This window comes from Penicillium coprophilum (assembly GCF_028826855.1).
Source record: "Penicillium coprophilum strain IBT 35676 chromosome Unknown utg000001l_segment0_segment0, whole genome shotgun sequence".
Taxonomy (NCBI): domain Eukaryota; kingdom Fungi; phylum Ascomycota; class Eurotiomycetes; order Eurotiales; family Aspergillaceae; genus Penicillium; species Penicillium coprophilum.
This window is the reverse complement of record NW_026622720.1, coordinates 551,624-571,364: the sequence shown is the minus strand read 5'-3', so window position 1 is coordinate 571,364 and position 19,741 is coordinate 551,624. Positions and strand designations below refer to the sequence as shown.

At 49.6% G+C, this 19,741-nt stretch overlaps 8 protein-coding genes across 8 annotated transcripts; 2 read left to right on the top strand and 6 right to left on the bottom strand.

The window, feature by feature from the left end:
- Window positions 1-1,929: 1,929 nt before the first annotated feature.
- On the top strand, window positions 1,930-4,592 carry farB1 (putative C6 transcription factor (Ctf1B); the record flags this gene model as incomplete). Its single annotated transcript, XM_056671345.1, has 3 exons — window positions 1,930-2,132; window positions 2,202-2,368; window positions 2,440-4,592. 3 exons carry the CDS (start codon window positions 1,930-1,932, stop codon window positions 4,590-4,592), a joined length of 2,523 nt encoding a protein of 840 aa, XP_056536918.1.
- Window positions 4,593-4,796: 204 nt separating this feature from the next.
- N7500_000198 (transcription factor domain-containing protein) lies at window positions 4,797-6,918 on the bottom strand (the record flags this gene model as incomplete). The annotated part of the gene is made up of 3 exons (XM_056671344.1): window positions 4,797-5,533; window positions 5,593-6,775; window positions 6,832-6,918. 3 exons carry the CDS (start codon window positions 6,916-6,918, stop codon window positions 4,797-4,799), a joined length of 2,007 nt encoding a protein of 668 aa, XP_056536917.1.
- Window positions 6,919-7,257: 339 nt separating this feature from the next.
- Window positions 7,258-8,502, bottom strand: N7500_000197 (uracil-DNA glycosylase; the record flags this gene model as incomplete). The annotated part of the gene is made up of 3 exons (XM_056671343.1): window positions 7,258-7,545; window positions 7,626-8,085; window positions 8,138-8,502. The coding sequence occupies 3 exons, from the start codon at window positions 8,500-8,502 to the stop codon at window positions 7,258-7,260; spliced, it is 1,113 nt and encodes a 370-aa protein (XP_056536916.1).
- A 355-nt stretch (window positions 8,503-8,857) lies between these two features.
- pdiA (protein disulfide isomerase PDI1) lies at window positions 8,858-10,597 on the bottom strand (the record flags this gene model as incomplete). Its single annotated transcript, XM_056671342.1, has 4 exons — window positions 8,858-9,209; window positions 9,270-9,709; window positions 9,779-10,157; window positions 10,224-10,597. 4 exons carry the CDS (start codon window positions 10,595-10,597, stop codon window positions 8,858-8,860), a joined length of 1,545 nt encoding a protein of 514 aa, XP_056536915.1.
- A 430-nt stretch (window positions 10,598-11,027) lies between these two features.
- atg22-1 (putative autophagy protein Atg22) lies at window positions 11,028-12,888 on the bottom strand (the record flags this gene model as incomplete). The annotated part of the gene is made up of 2 exons (XM_056671341.1): window positions 11,028-12,667; window positions 12,756-12,888. 2 exons carry the CDS (start codon window positions 12,886-12,888, stop codon window positions 11,028-11,030), a joined length of 1,773 nt encoding a protein of 590 aa, XP_056536914.1.
- A 190-nt stretch (window positions 12,889-13,078) lies between these two features.
- Window positions 13,079-13,470, bottom strand: N7500_000194 (uncharacterized protein; the record flags this gene model as incomplete). Its single annotated transcript, XM_056671340.1, has 2 exons — window positions 13,079-13,270; window positions 13,387-13,470. Coding segments are annotated over 2 exons (276 nt in total), but the record flags the coding sequence as incomplete, so codon positions are not given.
- Window positions 13,471-13,899: 429 nt separating this feature from the next.
- Window positions 13,900-17,191, top strand: N7500_000193 (mediator of RNA polymerase II transcription subunit 14; the record flags this gene model as incomplete). Its single annotated transcript, XM_056671339.1, has 2 exons — window positions 13,900-14,592; window positions 14,645-17,191. 2 exons carry the CDS (start codon window positions 13,900-13,902, stop codon window positions 17,189-17,191), a joined length of 3,240 nt encoding a protein of 1,079 aa, XP_056536912.1.
- A 214-nt stretch (window positions 17,192-17,405) lies between these two features.
- On the bottom strand, window positions 17,406-19,703 carry N7500_000192 (DNA polymerase epsilon noncatalytic subunit; the record flags this gene model as incomplete). Its single annotated transcript, XM_056671338.1, has 1 exon — window positions 17,406-19,703. The coding sequence occupies one exon, from the start codon at window positions 19,701-19,703 to the stop codon at window positions 17,406-17,408; it is 2,298 nt and encodes a 765-aa protein (XP_056536911.1).
- Window positions 19,704-19,741: the final 38 nt, after the last annotated feature.

Genomic DNA, 19,741 nt, shown 5'->3' with positions numbered 1-19,741 from the left:
TCAGAGATTTCCACATATTGTGTAGTCGAGTTTCCTATTCCCCCCCGCATTTGGAGTACGCCACCCCCATACAAGCTGACAGGCCTGAGATTTTGTTTTCTCCACTAACAAAACGTGGGGGGAAATGCCGGTCTTGCCGTCTCTCTGGATCGAGTGCTTGGCAATTTGATTGAGTGATTTAAGTCAGGTACGTGCGCCTATGATTTTGCTTAAGAGGGAGGAGGTTCCATTTCCGAAACTAAAATATTCGCACTTAGGCCGAGTGTAGACTAGATCCCGTTGATCAGATACATATCAGATTTAGATAGGAAAATTCAGTGCAGTAGGGAAAACGGACCTGGTTCGGATAGCATCGGCCACTGTATTGACGCACAAGCTTTTGACCGAATGGCCGTCTACCCCAGGATCTGGATTTACTTTGTCCGGAAGAGGCCGGAGATGGAAGGTCAAGAGAGGGAAATCAGAAGAATGATTGACCTTTGCCAGGGGTCTGATTGGCGCGACAGCATTCTCCAATTCTGTGTGGACTTCAATTCTAGTCTGAGGCTTTTAGCGGCGTATGGCGTCATACTGGGGACCAGAGGTTACGGAGTTCGCCGTATCGGTGCGTTCTTCCGGAAATCGGCACTTTGTGTCCACGTGAGGATGTTAACTCGGCAGGCCGGGTGAAACACGGATATCCATGCCTTTGGGCCCGTTTCAGGGGTATTCCATTTCGCTCATTCGGGGGGTTGATGGAAGGTGGATGTAATCATATATAGAGTGTGTGTCACATTGAATATCTTTTATGAACTTGTATACGGAGTACGGAGTACGGACAATTTAATTGTCTCAACGGTCAATGGCCCTGTCTAGACGTGGAAGATTAGTCACGAACCTAAAGCTGCACCAGAATGGAGCCTCGATGTACTCCGTATTCTGTGCTAACTTCCGTCCAGGGTGATGATATTATGAAAATCCTATATAGTGTCAAACAACCCTTGATATCTCTACTCGATGACATTCTGTGAATGTTTACATATATATATATATATGTATCTATCTATATCTACATACACCTAGATACGGAGTACATAAGATTCTAGATGTATATATACTCAAGAGATGTACGGAGTACGGAATACGGAGTACGTGCACGTCTCAAGGATAGTCAACTGAACAAAAATCAATCTGGACCATATTACTCATTGGTCCAGACGCTCTTCTGGGACGCCTCCAAAGGGCCAATAACCCCATGGGCCCCGCTGGTCGGAAACTGGAGAACTCTCCAGTCTTGGCTCGGGACAGTCGGGGGAATGTGGGAAAATCCTGAAAACTCCCCTTTCACACGACCCGCAATTTAGGATCTTCCCTTTTTTTTTACTTTTTTTTTAAAAAAAAAATTGTCGGTGATTCTCGGAGGCCCACATGGTAGGGGGGAAAGAGAAATCAAACGAAGAGCGAGAGACAAAGTCGGAATCCAACCGATCTATAGAGAGATCAAGTATAGGGATCAAAGTGAAGAAGAAGATGCTTTCACCATGTAACGTGACCGGGCCGAGGGATCTACCAAGGCTGGCATATTACCTAATTGAGTAGTTTCTTTTGGGTAATATGGGAGTAATATGGGAGTAATATTTCAATACAGAGTAATGTTGAGTAATCTGCAGGTAATAACTGGGGCAGTAATTTACAGACAATCCCCCTCAAACCTTGGCTAGTTGCGGGTTCAACCATGGAAATGAGAAGTGTGGGAACCTGGGGCATAAACCTTCGATTAAATAAAAAAAAGAGGATTTCCCTCTTTCTCTTTTTCAGCTTTTTGTCCTTTTCCTCTTCTTTCTATTTCACATGCTCATCTATGACATTCGTCCCTTTTCACTATCACATGCTTAGGATCTCTATATAACTCGAATGTTCCCCATTCGCCCCCGAACACAATAACGCAAGATGACTGATACCGAATCTGGGAAACGAAAGGCTTCGACCGCCGGGCTCTCTCATAATCGTCCCGTGAAGAGACGTGCCTCAAAAGCCTGCTGCTGTTGTCGTGCCCGTAAAGTGCGCTGTGATGTGGTTGAGAATGGCTCTCCATGCACAAACTGCCGTTTAGATCAGGTTGAATGTGTGGTCACGGAGAGTAAACGCAGAAAGTTAGTGGAATTGAAGAGGAAGAAAAAAAAAAGATTGACTTATAAAAACACCACTGACATGTGATCTAGGAAATCTCGCGTTGAAATTGAGAACCACTCTGAATCTCCAGAGGCCTCGGAGGAGAATCCTTTCCACCGACTCAGTGACCTTCCAGGGTTGGCTGATTTGGTGCCCACCTCTCCCTCGCAGGCCTCGGTGGATCTGGACCAGGGCCAACATATGCCTCATCTGCTATGTTCGTCACTTCTTTTCTTTTTTGGAACTCCCCGGAACCCCAGTTGGCTGACCAGAGAACAAAATAAACAGATCAAAATCAAGCTCAACGCATTGGCTCCGATGGGCACTATCGACGCCGCATGGCCCCGAACCCAGCAGTTCCCGCCTCTATGCCACTAGCCAATGTGACCTCGCAAATTCAGCAATTACTAGACCCCAATTTTGGCAATACACGATCCGCCAGTGGGTTCCTTCCAGATTACATCCGGGGACTGCCGGCACGACTTCAGAAAGAGGACATTGACTACTTGGCCGTCAAGGGTGCCTTGACCATTCCCGATGTCACACTACGGAACGAGCTCTTGAAGAGCTACATTCACTATGTTCATACTTACATGCCCTTACTCGACCTCGAGGAGTTCTTGGAGAATATCGTGCAGAACGATGGAATCCACCGCATCAGTCTGCTGCTCTTCCAGGCCGTCATGTTCGCCGGCGTGGCCTTTATTGATATGAAGCATTTGCAGGCCGCCGGTTACCAGACTCGTAAGGTTGCGCGGAAGGTGTTTTTCCAACGAGCCCGTCTCCTGTACGATTTTGACTACGAGGTGGACCGCATCTCGCTCGTACAGTCGCTTCTTCTCATGACCTACTGGTACGAGACTCCCGATGACCAAAAGGACACCTGGCACTGGATGGGTGTCAGCCTGTCTTTGGCCCACACAATCGGTCTGCACCGGGATCCCGGAAACTCGCGGATGGATGTGCGTCGCCAACGGATGTGGAAGCGGATCTGGTGGAGTACCTACACCCGCGACCGACTGATCGCCCTAGGCATGCGACGGCCCATGCGTGTCAAGGATGATGATTGTGATGTGCCCATGCTGAGTCTCGATGACTTTGAATTTCGTCCTTTCTCCCCCGAGATTGTGGCTATCGTTGGTAACTCGGAGATTCTTCAGAATGTCAACCATCAACGCGAGCTCGCATTGATGTTCATCGAGAAAGCCAAGCTCTGTCTTTGCGTCAGCCATGTATTATCTGCCCAGTATTCAGTCCTCAGCCATAAGTTTGGTGGCACTATGGAGACCACGATGATGCTCGTCCCGAAGAAATCCACCGCGGAGACCTTCGAGGTACGCAGCTGTGACCAGGAATTGGAGGACTGGCTGGCCAACCTCCCTATCGAAACCCAATATGCAGCCTCTAGTGGATCGAAGCTATCCGAAGCAGAGGAAGTGCTTCACTCTCACCGTGCCTTGTTGAAGATGGTCTACCTCACTACATCTAGCGCTCTGCACCGCCCACAAGTTCTCCCCGCAATTCCTTACCCATCCACAGACGCCGAACTTCAAGACATGTCCCGAAATAAGGTGCGATTCGCCGCAGTCGAGATCACTGCCATCGCCCAGGACCTGCATTGCCTCGACTTGACCCGATACTATCCTACCACCGGCGTCACAGTCCTCCTACCAGCTGTCATCATCCATCTCCTCGACATCAAGTCCACCGACCCAAGTATCCGTATGACAAGCCTCCATCGCTTCTATCAATGCATGCGCATCCTTCAGCGGCTACGCGAAATTTACGCCTCCGCAGACTTCGCCACCTCCTTCCTCGAAGCCGCAATCCGCAAAGCAGGCATCCAGCTCACCGTCTCCCCCCAAGACGTCCAATCTTCTTCTGCCTCACATCCTCGCGACCAACCTACCACATCCACAGACCCCTTCGACCCTACCACCACTCCCTCCCGCCTGCACACCTTGACACCCCCGCCGGATTCCCTCGCCCAGAAGATCCCAGACCTTACATACCCCAAACTCTCCGGTCATGCCGCGGGCGGACTGTCTACCGGAGACCTCTTCGCTTCAACGCCGCCGCACTCCGATGAAAGCGAAAACGGCAGCACGAATAACCTCAATCCAAATGTCAACCGCAACAAGGGTCGCGATGCCTTTGTTATGCCTAATGAAATGAGTCTCACCGAACTCATGGATCTCGCAAATGATGCCGAGGTTACCCAGAACGACTTTGACGCCCTCATCAACTTTGATGATCCGGGCAATACCGATTTCTTTGCTGACGACAATGCCCACCAAAATGGTGCCCCAGATCAGGAGAAGGGGTTTGATTTTGACGTTGATAACGTGAATATGATGGGCTTTGATACCAAGGCTGTTGATTTCGCTCATTTGGCAGATAACAGCACGTCCGAACATCAGGCTATGAAAATTTCAGACTGAGTGCTATACCCGAGAGGGCAACTCGGACTTGAGTACAGTCAGTCCCTGGTCTGTAAATACGATGAACGGTTTTTCGCGTGCCTCTATGTATGTCCATTGGAAGGTTGGCACAGACGAATGGGCCGGTATCAAAATTCATGCTGCATCATGTATAGTTCCTTTTCATTTCTTTTTATACACAGTATATATTTATAATGATGATGATTACGACTGCAGATCATTCGTTTGGCCTGGAGTGTCCATAAAAATAGGATCCCAAAAATTGGTGGGTAGAGAGATATCTAGGAACTCTCCAAACAATGTGTCAATGTCTGCAAACCCCTCTTGTATAGATGTATCCAGATCCCCCACTGAGGGTTGGAGGGCACCCATTGCGATTTCCGGCGTCGGAGACACGGTTGCGATTCCAAAGCCGTCATTGCGCTGCCTCTTGGCTCGGGGGGAATCATTGCCTTGGGATACGGAATTGATCGGCTCTGGGCCCTCTGGTACCGAGTTATCGGCCTTGACTTGTTCGTGCGAGGGCTCTGCCACATGCTGTGGACCCATAGGGTTTGTTCGAGAGGATTGTGGTTTGCCTTGGATCTGGTGCAAGGCTTTTTGGCCCAGCCGGGCCATCGCCTCGGCGGAATACCAGTATGGACTAAGGTTTTCTAGAACAGAGCGACACGCCTCAAGGCTAGCTTTCGCTCGGTCAAGGTGCGTGATAAGTCTGCTCGAGCGGAGTTGTCGGTATGAGACACCCATTGACAAGGTGACAGAGTATGGCACGACTGGAAGAGGGGGTAGATCATCTGTACATTCCGATGCGACGATGGAGTGAATGCGAATAGCTGCTAGTCCTTGCCTGACAGATGAAAGCCTGGTGCTATCGATGGTCTCGGTGGGGTTATACCGACAGGACAGAATAGCCACAGAATGATAATAAAGCTCCAAGAAGCCTGTTCGCGGTTAGTTCAAAATCCGGACGGCACAGCAGAGATTTCCATGACTGACATACCTAGAGTAGTAAAATCCAGGTTATCTTGGGTATTCTCCCCCACGATATCCTCAAATGCAGGGAACGCCTCCTCCCATCCACTTGTGGTATCTGCGGAGGGTCGATAGAACGATATCACGGTTGCGAGCAGGTCTGAAATAGCAAGCCACACCTCAAAAGCCCCTCGTGACGTCTGAGGCCCGACACTGGGCTTCACAACCCCAATATCACGGTCCGCTAGAAGAACTGGTCGGCCACCGATACTTGCATGCATCTTGTCCAATGTCCATAGACACCAAAAAAGTTTGGTCAGAGAATCTGTAGAGGTTTGATTTGGTCGGCCAAGATGCAATCCTACCGTCTGGGCCTGGTGAATGGCTTGACAGAGGTGCAGAGACGCTGCCTCAGCCCCTTCAAGACCCTCACAATGCAATGACATGAGTGCAAGGATGCGGATCCGTGTCAACCGGTCCTGCTCTAGCTCTGCGTCCATGGCGACAACTAGCGCCTGGTATATCTCAGAACAGAATCGGCGTGACGATAGAATGGGGCCGCCTGACACAAGGCGTAAGTACGGATTGGCCGCAGGGGTCTTCGCTGCGGCGAGGCATATGGCTTTTTCTAGAAATACCGATGACAACCCTTCCGCTTGGGCTTGGATGAATCCCTGGTCGACTATTGGTACAATGTGGTTAAGCTTGGAGAAGTAGATAGCGGACAAATACTGCCGCGTCCCTAGGGGTAGTCGTTCGCGTGCTTGCATCCCTGCAGTAAACCGCTGGTGAAGTAACGATGCAGTATCTTGGCTATTAATTGCCGTTTCGGCCGGGAAATTTGTCATACAGTCTTCAGCTGTGGCTGGTCCTCTCTGTATGCTCCGCGGCTTCGCTTTCTGTGCAGCTGGAGAGTTGATCCAGAGCCCGATACGATCCCTTAAAGGGGTCCCAGTCGGCTCCTGTAATCTCTCGCGAATCAGGGATTCTGGATTGAGATCTCCCACAAAACGCTCGGTGGCAGGGACCGATAACGAAGCTGGATTATCGGATGTTGTGCGTGCTCGGTCTGTGCCCACGGATGCAGGAAGCTGCTCACGATTCAAGACATCTCTGTGAGTGGCCCTCCCAGGGTCATCGTTCAATTGTGGCGACCGTCGATCCGGAGTATTGGAGGGCTCCCATTTAGGGATTAAATGTCGGCATCGTTTCTGTTGGGAGGTTAGATGGACGATTGCTGGGTTCAATCTTCCCATCACATACGCACCTTTGATCGTTGGCATGTGGGACATGCCCGCAAAGCTCGAGTGCGACTCCGCGACTGAGGGATATCCGGGAGCCAAGTGAGTTCCATCTAGGGAAATCATTGACAAGGTGCTTTTTGATAGGGGAAAGTTTTGGTCGCGATCGAGATTGGCTTATCGATAAGAAGCTGAGGCTGGACCTCGCGAGCCAAAATGAGCTTAAAGCGTAGTACATATAGGATGTGCATGTTTTCTACTTCAATGGATTCAGATAATTAAATATGCAAGTAGGTCCGAAATTAATCTGAAATATCATGCGGCTTTTGAACGCCTTGAATACCTCCCACTCCCGGCTGAAACAACATGGAAACATAGCCAACACGGGACTTTTCTAAGCCAGCAAAGTGACCTCGGGAGACTTCATGATAGGTGTGTAGGTATTCAGTAGTCTAAATTGGATCTGAAGAAGTCCCGGCTGCTTCAGCTGCTACCAGGGCTTCAATAGCGTCATCATCATCAAACTCATCAACCTCACCAGGGAGTTTGATACCCTCCACCTTGGCAGATTGAGGCTCAACTGGCACGTTGTTGGTCAATGTCGTCGAATCTTCCTTGTCAGAAACGCAAGGGGCCAACAGAGGGTTTTTGGATGGCACTAAGCTCCAGTCAATGATTTCATCTTCTCCGTACCGTGAAGCGAGCCAATCATTGCATTTCTTGAAGTGTCCATTTTGGAACTATATATGTATATATATCAGCCTGTCAGCCAAGAAGAGTTTCAAGGAAAAATCAAGTCTTTAGAAGATGATCTACTCACAAAGCCATTATGCGCACTCAAAGGACTGGGATGCACCGATTGCAGAATGCAATGCTTCTCTTTATTGATTTTTGCGACTCTAGTTCCCGCAGGCCGGCCCCAAGCAAGGAAGACGACGCCGTTGGTTCGTACCCGAGCAACGAGATCGATGACTTTCTGCGTGAATTTCTCCCAGCCCTTGTTGGAATGACTGTTGGCCTGGTGGGCACGAACAGTAAGGCAAGTGTTGAGCATCAGGATGCCACGCTCAGCCCAAGGTATGAGTAGTCCTCCCTTATCGGGTGGTGACTCGAAGTCAGGATAGTCGACCTTGATACCCTTGTAGATATTGAGCAATGATGGTGGGGCTCGTACGGGGGCACGAACGGAGAAACATAGCCCATGGGCTTGGTTGTGGTTGTGATACGGATCTTGGCCAATGATAACTACTTTGACATTGTGCAGAGGTGTGTATCGGGACCTACGGTCTGATCAGCACGCGGGGTTGGGCTAGAACGGGTGATGTGATTTACCAAGAATAGACATCCTCTTCTGGTGGAAAGACCTTCACTTTGGAATCTTTCTCCTTCTTCAGGAAACGCTTCAAGTTCAAGAATTCAGTGCTGACCACTTCATCCTTCAAGTGAGCGAGCCAGCTCTCATCCAAGGTATTGATCTCCAACTGCAATAATTCCTTTTGTTCTGGTGTCAAGGAAGCAACCCATTTTGCTTTATCAAAGCTGCTTGGCCGGGTCGGTGTCGAGGTTGAAGTTGATTGATTGCTCGGGGGTTTCGGCTTTGGAGCTCCAAAGAATGCAGTGATGCTTCCACCTTTGATTTTTTTCGAATCAGGGGCTGAGTGATGCTCCGATTTTCTTTTGATGGCAGGACTGATCATGATGGATAAATGGGAAGATTAAAGAGTTGACCGCGAAGTTTCAAGGTTGTTGGGGATTCCGGAGACGATAAGAGGCCGACGCGCCTTTACGCGACGCGACTAAACTGCAAGGCTGAGATCGGCTGTGATGAGATCTTCATAGGATCGGAGCTTCCGAATTTGTCATCTAATGGAGATTCTTACTGAGTTACTCCGTACTTACCTATATACTGATTTACGAAATTCATAAAAGCCACTATCAAGTCTAGACTTTGATATAGAGATCTGTGGGAAATAACATGGAGTCGAATATAGTTCGAGTTCAGACAAAGAATACAAGATATTGCGTTACATATTCGAAAAAGCGAGTAAGCGCTTAAAGCTCATCGTGAGCATCCTTCTCATCAGATGCAGGAGACTCAGTGGCCTTGGGGGCAGCAGTGACCTCAGCACGCTCCTCGGGCTGCTTAGCGCCATTGCCCAGGCCGTCCACCTGGTACTTGCCGTTCTCCTTGATGAAGGTGACAAGGTCCTCAACGGTGCGAGAACCAGAATACTCAATAGGGGAGTCCTTGGCACCGGCGGGATAAAGCTTGATAGTGGGGAAGCCAGTGATGGAATCGGGCACATCGTTGGCAGTGGCGTCAACTTTGGCGATAGTGACCTTCTCATTCAGCTCGGGGACATCGGCGTAGAGGGCAGCAAGTTCGTCATACTTAGGAGCAAGGCTAGTGATGGTAAGTGATTTGCGGGGGAAAAAAATACACATGAGCTGTGACAAAACTTACGACTTGCAGTGTCCGCACCAGGGAGCGTAAAACTCAATCAGGACGTCCTTCTCATTGTCGATGACAATTTCTTGGTAGGTGCGCCCAACAACAACGGTGACAGCTCCCTCCTGAGTCTCGGGAATGGGCTCGGACTTGAGGCTAGGGTCAACCTTGCCGTCGAGGACGTCCTTGATAAACTTGCCAATATCCTTGGCATCAATCTTCTTGTTCTGATCGTAAGGGTACTTGGCGTTCTTGGTGGTGTCCTGGATAGCGAAAGCAGGGAACTTCTCGGGCTCCAGGTTGAGGTTGCCAGCGTGAGCGCCGAAGAGCTTAGCATCAAGAGTAACAATGTTGATAGCTCCACGGTGGGCCTCGGCGATGGGACGGAAGTCAGCAGCGAACTGCTCGCGCTCTTCAGGAGTCTCAGCGAAGATGTAAGCCAGGGGAATACCGGCCTAAATTGTTGGAGAAAGTCAGTTTCATTTCTTGCTCAAATACGGGACAGAAAGGTAGGGGAAAAATACCGCCATGTACTTTGAGTAAGTCTCGGGACCAAGCTCGCCAACAAGAGGAGTGCTAGCGGTCTTGACCCATTCGAGGATTGCCTCATCCTCCAGCTTTCCGTCGTAGACGGCCTTCTTCTCATCAAAGTCCTTGTAGAGAACAATGGAGGGCTGCTTGGCGCCCTCGGCCTTGGCGAGAGCAGCATCGTTGGAAGCAGCAAAGAGGAAGTTGTCACGCTGGGATTCAGCGAACGAAGTGAAACTCTTGTTGGCGGCCTTGTCATCAGCAGCCACGTACCCGATAATCACAATCTTATCCAAGGCCTTGAATTCCTCCAGGTTCTCCTCGTTTACGTTTGAAACGGCGGGCATAGACTGCTTGGTCATGTATGAGACGATTCTATCCAAGATACGCGTTAGTTTCTTACTTTTCAAGCACAAGAACCAATAGGGCCGAATGACTTACGCGTCGGACTGGCGGGCACCAGCATAGGGCTTGTGCGAATCAGGGCCACGGAAGACCTTCAGAGTTGGGTAGCCATCAACTTCGTAGGTTCGGCACAGCTCCTCCTCCACGGTGCAATCCACCTTGACCACGGGAATATCCTTGGCCTTCAGCTCAGTGGCAGCCTCTTCGTATTTGGGGGCAAGGGCCTTGCAGTGACCACACCAAGGCGCATAGAACTCGGCAAGCACCAAAGGGTGTTCTTTGACGAAGTCGTCAAAGGTATCGGTTGTCAAAGTGACGACATTGGCGTCAGCGTCGACAACTTCAGGCTCAGCAGCGTGAACTGCAGTAGCTCCAAGAAGAGTTAGTACTAGGGGGGCGAAAGACCGCATAATTGTAGATAAATCAAACAAGAACCCCAGATGCTCAATGTTAGAAGAATGAAGTAGGGACAAATTGGGGGGAAGGTTTTATGGGGGGGAGGGAGAAGGGAACTTGAGGACAGTTTGTTCACTCAAGGTGGAGCTTTGTGACTGGGCTATGCAGGGCTGCAAGGGACCTTTAAGTACCTGGTACCTCCACTATTCAGCTAATTTATGGGGAAATTCGAGTACTAGACACTTCAATGCAGATATAATAGAAGATACAGAGTACCGGTATATACTAAAATGGGAACGGACATAAGCCCTTTGGGTGTTGACAAGTGGCCTTATTTGAAGCAATCCCGAGGTTCATCTATACCTATAATAATTGCCCTTTTTACTTTTGGACTAGTCTACCAATATAAAAAAGCAATCCTGCTTGACAGATCACAGTCACACATTAGTTTTCGATCGGACTGACTTGACCGTCAGATATGGTCCCATATTCAGGTCGTTGCGGTATGCCATCCAATTCGACTCCCAGTGCTAAAGCATCTCGTTTTCCACGGTCAACATCCACCAACAGCATAAGTGGTAGTGGCACAATAATTAAAATTGCCAAGAACACAAATGCAGGTCGAATCTCACCGTAGCGATCCGTAATGGCGCCAACAATGGCTGGCCCAAAAACGCTGGACCCTTTGTCGGTGATTGCGTACAGCGCATAGAAAGCCGCTTCGTAACCTGGGGGAATGAGTTGTCCGAAGAAACTTCGACAGTAAGATGATAATCCACCCATCACTAGGCCATAAACGGCCCCCAAAGGATACATTTCCCAAGGTTGATGAAGGCCTAGACCCACGCGTTGCACAGCCGGGATGAACCCAAGAAGACCATACAGTGGAATGAGCTCAAATAGGAGGATGCACGCAACAATTGTCTGCGAGGCCCGTAGGTTGAAGAAATTTGATATGTAGCTCCAAGAAAACGCACCGAATACTCCTGCAAGCATGACGATCACATTAATGAGTCCCAGGGCGGCAGGCTTCATGTTCAGTTGGGTTTTTGCAAACAGGACAGCAGTGCCACTGACGGTGGCAATTCCGTCACTGAGAAGGAACCAGGCAGCAAGAAAGATCATGATATCTTTCAGTTGCCGCGCCCGCATCATGGTTTTCCCAAGAGATTTCCAGGCGTAGATCAAGTGTCCAATCCATGAATGAAGCGGTTTGCCGTCACTATCCAATAAAGGTGGCCCTGGTCGAGTGCGCAGCCACAAGGCTGCCGGGATGGTGAAGAAGAACCACCATAGTCCAATCAGGAAGAGCACAACGCGTAGTGAGAATGTTGGTGGACGCACGACCACGACAACTAAGATAGAGAGCACCTGTAGAAGCACTGCACCGATATAACCTATACCGATACCGTTGGAAGAGATGCGGGTGGAAAGTCTAAGCTCGAGGGAAGTGATAGAGGCAGCAGACGTTTTTGGGATTTCCCCGTTGGACCCAAGTAGAGGCGTGGAGTCACTGACGTTTGTTCGGTCAATATCTCCGGCCGAAGAAAACAAAGGGCCAATGGGACTCGTCGCGTTACCACCTGACGGCGTCACCTCTTCACCTTCCTTGAGCGATGGGTGGTAGCGGACGAGAACGGGCAGAAACGAATTCAACAGGACAAAGGATGCACCAAAGCAAGTATTTGAAATGATTGCAAGCAGTCCACCTAGGAGGTAAATTTTAGGGACCACGAACAAAAACAACATGGTCGCAATTGAACCAACGAAAGCAAAAACAACCAAGAGTTTCTTGCGATAAGTTCCGTGGTCAGCGGCTCCTGACATTGAAATGATCAGGACTGCCTGAACCAAAACGCTCAATGAAAAAGTATATAGGGCAAAGCTCGCAGTGTTGATTTCAGCGCCGAGGAAGTAGATGATACACTGGCCGCCATCTGACACCCGAGGAAGATAGACCGGTGCATCCGAACCTGGTGATGGCAGCGAGGGGGTCCAACTTGCGCTGCATGGTGTGGTTTTGTCAGACAGCAGAACGCCCCGATCCCGGGCCAGCTGTTCCAGTGTTATCGGAAGAAATGAACCTTTCTCAGATCAGATAAAGTCTAGGATGAAGACCCAAAATAAAAAAAAGGGGGGGAGAGAGAAATTTAAAAGTAGAATCACACATACCCATAGCACATACTACAAAAACCTCGGCAGCCCAGCCATAGCAATACCAGCCAGCGAGCTCCCTCTTGCTGGTCGGCCGGGTGTCATCACCAGGATATTGAGGAAGACACTCAACATTCTCCTGTATGTTCATGGCAAGAAAAAGCCAAATTCATGCCCACCTATGAATCAGATAGGAAGCATACAGTGTTGTAAGGGAATAAATCTCAGTTGAAAGTCACTTGGGTTAAGAATGCCCAGGTGGTTAAACGAGTATGAAAGAGATGAGGTCATATGGGCCAGTGTTGACTTTCTGGGGTGAGGTCTCTTACAAGGTATGAGTATCAGGAAGTCACAGAGAACTTCAGGGCCAGTGTAAAGTTGTACTGTGTTCTTTGTAGCGGTACTTCCAACAATACACGATTGAATACCAGCCCTGTATCGGCCTTGTATATATGATACATTGCAATATCAGGCATCAAGGCATCAAGGCATTCAACTGAAGGCGGTAGGGTGAATGCATGCAGCGCATCGCGCTTTGATCAAATCATCTTGGGCTTGAGATATATTGTTGACCCAGTCGTCTTCTGGGCACCCATCTTCTTCCCAGCTGTCCCTTTTCCAGACTCATGAAACTCTAGATTCACCTCACCCAGTTACTTTGACAGTTACGCTGCCCTTCGTTTCCTATCAGCCCACCAGATTGTTTTGCTGCGTTCCTCGCATTGCGACAACCCTGCGATCATCCTTGAGATTTCTATTTTCCTGATCGCATATTTCGTCACAGCTAGCTGCCAGACAAGTCAAACTTGAAACCTGTGCGATCCGGAGTACTTTTCACTGATTTCGACACCGATCCGTTGCCATCCTCGCCCGAGCCTCGACCAACCGTTCGGGGCCCATTTGAATTCTAAGCTGTGCGCCCAGCTTCTTCGATTATGAGCGTGGCGTTCTGTTTGCACGGTCCGTGAAACGCATGGCATCATATTGAGGACCTACCTCTGGCCTTACCTTTGATCTCGGCTTCCCTTCCTACCCCAGCCCCGATTGGACCGAGCCCGGAACGGTGCCTGTGTTGCGTCGCTTGTTCTGCATCGTGCAGAGGGCCGAGGAGGGGAAAGCTTCGACGGAAAAATTACAAAGCAGCTAGGCTGTACTTCCAGAAATGCCCGGTGTCGTCATGGACAATGTCAACGTCGAGGGATCTGTCGGGCGGCCAGGCCTCAACGAGGCTAGGAATGGCGCGCCCAATGTCTTTAATAATTCCGATAAGTCTGGTCATATCTCTGGCATGAATGGCTCAGTTTATGTCAATGGCGCATCCAGCGGGACTACTGCTTCAAATCAACATTCACGGACTCTCGCAGATAAGGCAGTGGAAATCATGCCGAAAACGCCCTTTAAACTGCCACATATCACACAAGGATTCTTTCCGCTCGGCACGTTAGTCAATCGCTCAGTACAGGAATGTTGGAATGAGCTCTCAGAGTTGATCACAGAATTGGCTACGATACAAGTGCCAGCCTCGGGAGGTTCGATGTCTCCCAATGGAAAACCAGCCGGCAACCAGTCATCAGAGAATGTGCACAAGAAGTTGCGATTGTTGGATTTCGCCCATGCCAAAAGAGCCGAATTCATTAAGCTGCTGGTCCTTTCGCAGTGGAGTCGACAAGCTGCAGATGTTAGCAAACTCATTGATATCCAAGGGTTCATTCGCACACGACACCAATCATACGATGCAGCCCTCCAGTATGTCGGTGAAGTAAAACGAGATCTTGTTCGAGCGCAAGTCGCCAACCCGGATCTAAAAACAGCCGTTGAGGTATTATCAAAGGGACGAGTGGCCTCTTTGCCAGATGTGAGTTCCCCCAATAGATTTGCAACCTGCAATACTCTAACATACCTACCAGCTTGGTTACAAACCTCCCACGCCACTGACAGCACGAGCAACTCTCAAAAAGCTACTTAAACTCAACCGAATTATCAGCGTACGATTGGCATTACACGATTCAGTGCCGGTCCCACTACGCAATTACAGAGTCCATGATGGTCGGGTAACATTCACAATTTCTGGTGAATTTGAACTTGATCTCTCGGTCGCAGAAGAGTCAAAGGAATCACAGTTTTTCTTCGTGGACATTCGTTTCCTTTTCTCGCCGTCATCACCTATCCCCAAAGGTCGAATATTCAATGAACTTGATGGTAAGATCAACGATTTACTCCGTGATGACGGTTTGATGGGATGTTTTCAATTTCTCCACGGTCTCGTTCTTACGAACAAAATCAACATTCTCTTCAAGCAAGCCGTGGACCTTTCCCGGGGCCTCTGGGCAGATGCGTTACGTATCGAGCTTCTACATAGAACACTTGTCGTTCAGTATTGGCCTCAGAGATCAGGACCAAAGAGCTGGCTCGAAATCGGAGTCAAGAGTGGTCACCGCGATGGCAGTTCTAGTGACTCAAAGTCTGGGATATCCCACCTCGGCTTCCGGTGGATGCGTGACGGGCAGCAGGTCAGCGGCGATTCTATCAGGTTCAACTCAAGTGATCTATCTATGGAGCTTATTCTGAGAAGCGTCATCGCATTACATACGTCCCACCTTCTCTCTGTCGCATTTACCACCCTCAAAAGGCACATCCTTTTCTCGAATCACACCTTATCACTACATGCTTCACTATCGCCTACAGAACCTGGAGATTGTCTCCTTGATGTGCAACTCACAGCCTCACGTTCTCTTCGGGTTTCTATCGAGCCTATGTCAGGGTCCATCACCCTATGTGGGACGCCACATGTGTTGGAGCGTCTCGATGGTGATCGAGGGCTCTATAAATCATCGATAGAAGAGATATTATCTCGTGTCACCCGGCTACGATGTATTACTGCAATGGATGAGATTGACTCCGGCACAAAGGCACTCGGTCTCGAACCTGTGAACCAAAGAGTACTAGGGCTTGATCCCCGCAAGCTGTTTCCTCCTGGTGTAATGCGAACCGCTTTCTTCACCCATCGGCTTTGGAACCGGCACTGGGTTGCTGCAGCGACCAGTAGCATGGATGGTGACCGCTGGTGGCTTGTTCAACTTCGGCCAACGGAGGTAGCGAAACTGGGACAGTTTTATGGTGCTGGCGACCATAGCATGAGTGGTCCGCAGGCCCACATGGTCAGTGAAACCCTCGTTCCTCCGCATAAACCGCTCAACTACACAACATGCGCCGAGCTGGTCCATGGTCTCACTGGAATCCTGGCTATCCATGCCAATGCGCGTTATCTGGCAGACTTGCCAGCTATGCATTTCTGGCCATCATTGAAAGAATTGCAATTAAAAAAGGATGCCACAGTACCGGATCTCTTGTTCAACTACAGCTCATCCACGCTTCCATCTGCTTTCCGGGTCACGTTGCCCTTCGGGGTAAAGAAGCAGTCGCAATTTAAAGAAATGATTCGACTGGCTTTCCATGGAATTGACAGCCAGCGCCGCTCTGTCATAATGATGGCTCATGGCACATTGAAAACCCGCATCAAATCCTTGGTCCCACTCGTCTCAAAGATGGATGATTCGCTAATCATTGAAGACAAGGGTGCTGGCTTCGCGCTTCGTTTGCTTGTGCCAGCTGGACATTCCGTCGTCGCTTGTCTGTTTGAAATCTTGCAGCGACTTGAATGTGTTCTCTCTATTCTGCAGTCTCTCATACGGAAGGGAATGGAGCCTCGATCTTTATCCTTGTCGCGAATTGATTTTGCCTACGGGCCCGAAAAGAATTTTTCTGCTTTCTTTGATATCAGCGCCGAGGGACCTTCCTTGTCTGACTACGTTGACGTTGCAGATGCTATTTCGAAGACCAAGCCTCTTTTCCAATTAAAATTGGGCATCAAATTCGAACCCTCCAGCCCTCATCGCCGGATTCAAGAGCCCCTCAGCGTGGCTTTGAATCAGCGGTTCACTGAAGCCGGTGTTGAATCAACGCTCCAACTCTTGGCTACCACGCTTCCTCTGCTGCGGTCATTAGACCAGATCACTCCTCAGTCGAATCAGGCAAGTCTGTCAATTGTGCAGATCATCGCGCGCAAACCGACTGTATACCTGATTCACTATCCTCGACTGAGGTCTCGTTTCCATTTGAGTGCAGCGATGCACCAGGACCGCTTGGTCTGGATGTTAAGGGATGCCAACGGAATGGATCAGTCTGGTCGGGCTCAGGTCGCAGCTTTTATACAAGAGAGACTCTACCAGTCCAAAGGCGATGGTTGGAATGGTCTTGGAGATGGAGCGGTAGCAAGTATCAACAAGGTCGGGAACCTCATACTCGAGATGCACGAGTGCCTTAACGCTCCTCATCTTCAACTCGACAGAGAAGTGGAAGTCAAACCCGAGCAAATCCCGAAACACTTGCACATTCAAGGCTCGACATCTGTTCCACAAGCCAGAGGAAATACCGATGTCATCACCATTGACTAAGCATTGTGGTAATCCCGAGGTTCATCCATTTTCATCTCCATCTGCCCCAGGGCTTCGACGTAGCTCAATACCTTTTTGGGCTTTCCGTTTTAATCCAAGAGTAACTACAACGTTCTCTTCACGATGTATTCCTAGGTCTTGAATATGACATAGCATCCAAATGTATTTTTGTTCATGATGCGTAAATCTTAATTAAATCACTCCTTCAACTAGGCTAACAACGCTCTTCCCTGATCTTCCCTCGATTGCGTAACACATCATACTCGACCCATCTGACCATGGGTGTACCACCTTCCGGTAGTAAGCGCCCAGGGTTCATGACATGACAGCCCTCATAGGTCATGCAAAACGGTGCAGCCTCGGGGTCTGCAAGTACCAATGCGGTTGGTAGTGGGTACAACTGTATGGCCGAGGCATGGTCCCATAAAACGGGTCGCAATGGTAACGGAAATGGTGAGATTGTTCCTTGATCTAGGATAGTCTTGACGAGTCTGCGGGCCATTGACGCTCCGGACGCGGCGGTTGCAACCTTGGTGCCCTGTTGCTGGCCCATGTCTTCAACCTGGCTCTCACCCGCAGCAAAGATCGCATCACCGACAGAACTGCTCGAGAGCTCCTGCATCGTGACATCTAGTTCGTTGTCAAGGGTGGTGTTGACAGCACTGCGTCTCAGTCTTCCCGAGAGATCATCTCTAAAGATGGCGATGTCATGCACCGGTCCGAACCATGAAAGACGTGCCGGGTTTGAGGTCCAGATTGCATCACCTGCGGGTTCAGGGATTTGGGACCTATTCAACTCAGAGTTTGCTGTTGCAAATGCACGTTTGATTCGAGAGGTGAACAATTCCGGAATAGGTTGTCGTGGTACTGTTGATGCTGCACCAGCAGAGAATGCTGATGCCCAAGGATCATTATCACCTGGCACAAAGACAAAGGTCGAGTGTTGTAGCAACGTTGGGAAATCGGATAGAACCAGCGCCAACGAGTCGAAGTATTCTTTGTATTCGATACTCCCAGCTCGGCCAGCTCCACTGATGATAGCTTTCTGTGCAAAATTACCGATCAAGACAAAGGCTTGTGGACGTTCAGGAAGGGACAGATCATTGTAGGTACTGAAGACTTTCTTTAAAGCGTCCAGCGTCTTCATGTTGTCTAGATTGACTTCACTCATGATGGCGACTTTGAGCCTGGTCTTTTCTGGTACGTCCTGGTTTCCTTGTATGCATTTTTCCTGGATTTTTCTCATTCGTGCGCCCTGGGCACGTTCACTTCCCAATCCGAGAAAATCAACCCACCCAAATCCCCCGCTAGAACTCAGCTGTCCACTGCCGTAGCGACTGCTTGTTCCTAGCGAGATATCACGTCGCTCACATGGAGGTCCGCAGATTGATATGCCGACAAACTGACCTCCGATTGCACCCCCAACTCCAGTATTTCCTCCCAATGCAGCACCTTTTACCATCTCTTCCTCCTCGTAAACGCCATCGACAAGAACAACCATGCCTGGCGCAAACCACGCGCTATCTTCGGGTATCATTCGGGCATGGCTCAAGTCCAATGCTACACTTCCAGTCAAGTCCACCAGAGACAAATCTCCAGTAGGAGATATTGCAAGCAAACCTAGTAGTAGATGCGAGGTTCCAGTTCTCCCCAGCAAGTTTGCGATGGGCGTCAGTTTATAGGATTGCCGGTGAGCAAGATTAGACGATGAACGTTGAAGTGAAGGAATACCAGCGACGCCCAATGAGCTCTGAAAGGATTCATTGCGGAGCAATCGTTGATACACCAGATTGTATCGATCTCGGAATAGCGCTGTTTTGTGAGATGGCGATGGAAACAAGGATGGCTTTGACTTCATGGCTTCGAAGTATTTCTTGTCAACGTTATACGTCAAGCGCGGAAGATCAAAGGCGTTGATCACTTTGAGCCAATGTCTTGGGTGAAGTGACAATTGTGTGTCATCTTCCTCAACGGCCCCTTGTTTTGCGGTGGTATCACGCACTGTTTCAACCCGCCCATCATCTACACCCAGTGTGGATGCCTTTAAGGAACCATCCTGGGAAGTTATTTTCCCAACAACAACCCTCCCACCACTCATACTTCCCTCAAGAGTTTGTAGTATTGTCTTTAGGGACGCTCCTTTCCCTTCCTCGACAATCACGCCTCCGCCGGCTCTTTTCCATATCTTGGCAACCTCGTCCAGGACTCGCTCTGCTAGGCCTTCCTCGCGCCAACCTGAGCCACAGTTCTTGCCCACGAACACTGCTATAGTTTGAAGCGCAGATGAGGAAATTGTGAGATTGTGTTTGCGGGTGAAGGTTCGAAAGGCTATTGGGCGCAGGGTTGATGGAGGGAGTAAAATTGGTAGAATTGAAGTTTTGGGGGCAGGCGCATTTCCCTTGGGTATTCGAAATGGGCGCGCTGGGGTCCCAAATGCAGGCGAGGATGAAGGGATAGGATCCTCTGTCGCCATTCTGGAGCGATCAGGATGTCGCGGTGTTGAGGCGTTCATGGTGTCTCGGGACTTTAAGAAACGCGACAAAGCCTCAT